This window comes from Hordeum vulgare, chromosome 5H (assembly GCF_904849725.1).
Source record: "Hordeum vulgare subsp. vulgare chromosome 5H, MorexV3_pseudomolecules_assembly, whole genome shotgun sequence".
Lineage (NCBI taxonomy): Eukaryota > Viridiplantae > Streptophyta > Magnoliopsida > Poales > Poaceae > Hordeum > Hordeum vulgare.
Genome location: NC_058522.1, coordinates 478,441,955 through 478,447,163, shown reverse-complemented (window position 1 = coordinate 478,447,163; position 5,209 = coordinate 478,441,955). Strand labels below are relative to the sequence as shown.

The 5,209-nt window shown below is 44.2% G+C and overlaps 1 protein-coding gene across 1 annotated transcript; it reads left to right on the top strand.

Moving 5' to 3' along the window:
• Window positions 1-645: 645 nt before the first annotated feature.
• LOC123399791 (secreted RxLR effector protein 161-like) lies at window positions 646-1,245 on the top strand (the record flags this gene model as incomplete). The annotated part of the gene is made up of 1 exon (XM_045094174.1): window positions 646-1,245. A coding segment is annotated over one exon (600 nt), but the record flags the coding sequence as incomplete, so codon positions are not given.
• Between the last annotated feature and the right edge of the window lie 3,964 nt (window positions 1,246-5,209).

Sequence of the window (5,209 nt, the reverse complement as noted above, 5' to 3'; positions counted from 1 at the left end):
TTTGCTTCTCATCATAATTTCAAATTGCAACAAATGGATGTGAAAAGTGCCTTTCTTAATGGTCCTTTAAATGAGTTGGTCTATGTGAAACAACCCCCGGGGTTCGAACATCCCAAGCTCCCCAATCATGTGTACAAACTTAATAAGGCACTCTATGGCCTTAAACAAGCCCCACGTGCGTGGTATGAGTATCTTACTGGGTTGTTACAAGATCGTGGGTTTGAAATTGGGAAGATTGAGCCCACTCTTTTTACTAAGAGGGTCAAAGGGGATTTGTTCATATGCCAACTATATGTTGATGATAGCATTTTTGGTTCTCCTAACAAATCTTTCAATGAAGAATTTGCTGCACTGATGACCGAGAAATTTGAGATGTCTATGATGGGTGACTTGGAGTTCTTCCTCGGGTTTGAGATCAAACAAGGCTTAGAAGGAACCTTCATCAAACAAGCCAAGTAGACTCAAGACATGCTCAAGAGGTTCGAGCTAGAGGATGTCAAGCTGGTCAAGTTTCCCATGCCAACAAGATGCAAGCTTGACAGTGATCGCAATGGTAAAGCAGTGGATCAAAAGGTATATCTCTCCATGATTGGATCCCTTCTTTATCTTTGTGCATCTAGACCGGATATCATGTTGAGTGTAGGGATTTGTGCACGGTTTCAATCTGCACCAAAAGAAAGCCATTTTATGGCCGTTAAGCGAATCTTTCGATATTTGGCTCATACCCCAAACTTTGGTCTATGGTATCGCAAAGGAGCAAACTTCAACCTAGTGGGCTATTCTGACTCAGATTGGGCAGGAGACTATGTGGAGAGGAAGTCAACCTCTGGAGCATGCCAATTCCTTGGTCGTTCACTGGTAAGTTGGTCTTCAAAGAAGCAGAATTGTGTCTCACTATCCTCCACCGAAGCTGAGTATGTGGCAGCTGCAAGTTGTTGTGCCCAGTTGCTATGGATGAGGCAAACCTTACAGGACTACAGTGTCACTTGTGACAAAGTTCCTCTTTTATGTGACAATCAAAGTGCTATCAAGATTTCCCTCAATCCGGTGCAACACAGCAAGACCAAGCATATTGATATTCTCCATCACTTCATTCGTGAACATATCAAGCTAGGTGATATTGAGATTCACTTCATCAACACTGAAGAGCAACTTGCAGATATTTTCACTAAGCCCCTAGATGAAGCAAGGTTCCGGGAGTTAAGGCATGAGCTAAATATCATTGATTCAAGTAATGTGGATTGAAACTAGGCACTTTGCACCTCACTCTGCATTATATCTCGCTCTAGATGTAGGCATGGACATAGGGGGAGTGTTGTTCTCTCAATGAACTTTCCCTCCCCCCATTATGCATAAATCGATCAAGTCTTTCACTTTGGCCATTATTAAATGGCACTTGTGCTTCAAAGACGAGCTATGGTCATGAACCCAAGGATAATTCTTCGCGGTGTCATACCATTTGTCTCAAACATAGGTGGCATCAGCCACCGTCCTCTCCATTTGGAGACTCTTTGTTGTTTTCCTTTCTTTCGGTGATCCTTCCTTGTTCCCGTGTTTTGTTTCTCTTGGCTTGAGCAAGTTTCTTCTACCACCTAAGGAGTAGAGAGCTCATTTTTGGCTGGTTTTTGACTTAGAGCACGGTACTACCACCCCAGCACGGTAGTAAAATTTTACTACTGCTGGGGGAGCGGTACTACCGCTTACCAAGCGGTACACCGCCCCCAGCACGGTAGTAATTTTTTACTACCGCTCACGGAGCGGTACTACCACGATGACTGCAGTAGTACCGCGCCGCCTCGACCTAGGGGCTATTTAAAGGGCTGGGAGGCCTTTTTCTTTCCCCTCAGCCCCGAGTTCATCTCTTTCTCTCTCTCTCTCCTCTCTTCAAGAACTGCCCAAAGGAATTGCCGGATCTCCCTATCCGGCCATAATCCTCCGATTCCGACCGGTGGGATTCTTCCCCACGCGCCATGGACTCCGATACTGCCTCTCATCTGCGTTCTTGTGCTTTCTTGTTGATTCAATCTAGGGTTAGGGGCATATGGTCTCATGGCACCGTGATTGGGATTTAGTGGCAGTCTTGGTTAGTTTGGTCCCTTGGCATAGGGGGTTTGTGTGTCTAAGAGTGCAAAGGTTCCAGATCTGAGGTTTTAGATCTCCATTCGCAGTTTTATTGTTCAAAAATCATGATTAGATCTGGGATTAGGCCTCCCGTGCGGTACTACCACCCCTCGCGGCGCGGTACTACCGCTCGGGGAGCGCTACTACCGCTTGTAGAGTGCTACTGCAACAAAAGACCTTCCAACGACGCTAGAAATAGGAGTGTTGCTTGATACTCCTCAGCAACGACACCAGGAATCCTTGAGCTGCGGCTACGCCTTAAGGGACTTCCTAAGCAAGTATGCAAAGGATTTCCCCCGTGGCCTTGGAGCCTTGCGTTGGTGTTCCCTCGAAGCGGAAAGGGTGATGTAGCGTAGCGGTGGTAAGTACTTCCCTCAGTTTGAGAACCAAGGTATCAAACCAATGGAGGAGTATCTCAAGATCCTGCACAAACACAAAAACTTGCTCCCAACGCTATGAAGGGGTTGTCAATCCCTTATAGATTGTTTGCCAAGTGAGAACTGAAAGCAACAAAGTAACAAAGCAAAGTGAAAGTGGAGGTGTAAACGATGGATATGAATAGACCCGGGGGTCGTAGTGTTTACTAGTGGCTTCTCTCATGAAAGCAAGTAGACGGTGGGTGAACAAATTACCGTCGAGCAATTGATAGAACCACGCAAAGTCGTGACGATATCTATGCCATGATTGTTTGTATAGGCATCACGTCTGAAACAAGTAGACCGATACTTTCTGCATCTACTACTATTACTCCACACGTCGACCGCTATCCAGCATGCATCTAGTGTATTAAGTCCATAAGAACAGAGTAACGCCTTAAGCAAGATGACATGATGTAGAGGGATAATCTCACACCAATGATAAAACCCCATCTTTTTACCCTTGATGGCAACTACTTGATGTGTGCCTTGCTGCCCCTACTGTCACTGGGAAAGGTCACCACATGGCAGAACCCAAAACCAAGAACTTCTCCCAATGCAAGAATCAAAGATCTAGTTGGCCAAACAAAACCCAAGAGTCGGAGTGACTTACAAGGATATCAAATCATGCATATGAGAAATCAACAAAGACTCAAATATATATCATAGATAATCTGATCACAAATCCACAATTCATCGGATCTCGACAAACACACCGCCAAAGAAGATTACATCGGATAGGTCTCCATGAAGATCATGGAGAACTTTGTATTGAAGATCCAAGAGAGAGAAGAAGCCATCTAGCTACTAACTACTCACCCGTAGGTCTGAAGTGAACTACTCACGAGTCATTGGAGGGGCGATGATGATGATGAAGAAGCCCTCCAACTCCAAAGTTCCCTCCGGCAGGGTGCCGGGAAGGGTCTCCAGATGAGATCTCGCAGAAATGGAAGCTTGCGGCGGCGGAAAAGTATTTATAGGCCAAAGACCTAGGTCAGGGGGCGACCAGGGAGGCCACAAGCCTGCCCACCGCCGCCTCCCCCTGGTGGCGGAATGGGGGCTTGTAGGCTCCCTGGAGCCCACCTGGCTTGGCCCAAAAGCCCCCTGGTCTTCTTCCGTTCGGGGAAAATTCATTTCGGGGTTTTTCTTTCGTTTGGACTCCGTTCCAAAATCAGATCTGAAAAGAGTCAAAAACACGGAAAAAACAGGAACTGGCACTTGGCACTGAATTAATAAGTTAGTCCCAAAAAATATATAAAAGGTACATAAAACAACCAAAGAAGACAAGATAACAACGTGAAACCATAAAAAATTATAGATACGTTTGAGACGTATCAAGCACCCCCAAGCTTAACTCCTGCTCGTCCTCGAGTAGGGAAGTGATAAGAATGAATTTTTGATGCTTTCATGCTACCTAGCATAGGTGTCCTTTGTAATTCCTCTTATGTGACGTGAATGTTCAGATCGATTAGATTCAAAACAATATTTTGCTATTGACGTGGAAACAATAATAATTCAAGCAACATAGCAAAGTAATCATGAACTTTCAAAATAACAAGGCCAAAAGAAAGTTATCCCTACAAAAGCATATAGTCTGGCTATGCTCTATCATCATTGCACAACGAATTTAAATCATGCACAACCCCGGTATTGGCCAAGTAATTGTTTCACACCTTTACTTCCTCAAACATTTTCAACTCTCACGCAATACATGAGTGTGAGCCATGGTTATAGCACTATAGATGGTGTGGAATGTAGTGGAGGTTGCAAGACAAAAAAAGGAGAAGATAGTCACATTAACTAGGCATATCAATGAGCTGTGGAGATGCTCATCAATAGATATCAATGTGAATGAGTAGGGATTGCCATACAAATGATGCACTAGCGCTACGAGTATGTGAAAGCTCTTAAAGAAAACTAGTGGGTGTGCAGCCAACTTGCTTGCTCATGAAGACCTAAGGCAATTTTGAGGAAGCCTATCATTGGAATATACAAGCCAAGTTATATAATGAAAATTTCCCACTAGCTATATGGTGGTGACAAAACGAGAGACTCTCAATCATGAAGATCATGGTGCTCAATATGCACAAGTGTGGAAAAAGTGGTAGCATTGTCCCTTCTCTCTTTTTCTCTCATTTGTTTTTTATTTTGGTGGGCTCTTTGGCCTCTTTTTTATGGGCTTCATTGTCCTCTTTTATTTCCTCACATGGGACAATGCTCCATCAATGATGATCATCACACTTTCAACTCAAAACTTAGAGTAACGATGACTCTTATATGGAAAGCCTTCGGTAGTGTACCGTGGCAATGATCTAGCATGGCATAGACATCAATGGAAACATTATGTTAGCTATCTTACGATCATGTAATGGCAATGTAGACGTGGTGGCACATATCATGGTGGTAGTTGCATGGCAATATATCTCGGAATGACTTTGAAAAGCCATAATAGGTAGGTATGGTGGCTGTTTTGAGGGAGGCTAATGGTGGGTTTTGTGCACCGGCGAAAGTTGCACGACACTAAGAAGATAGTGATGGTGGGAGGTGAAAGCGCATCTAAACCATGGACTCAACATTAGTCATGAAGAACTCATATACTTGTTGCAAAAGTTTTATTAGTAATCGAAACAAAGCATTCAACGCATACTCCTAGGGGAAGGGTTGGTAGGTAT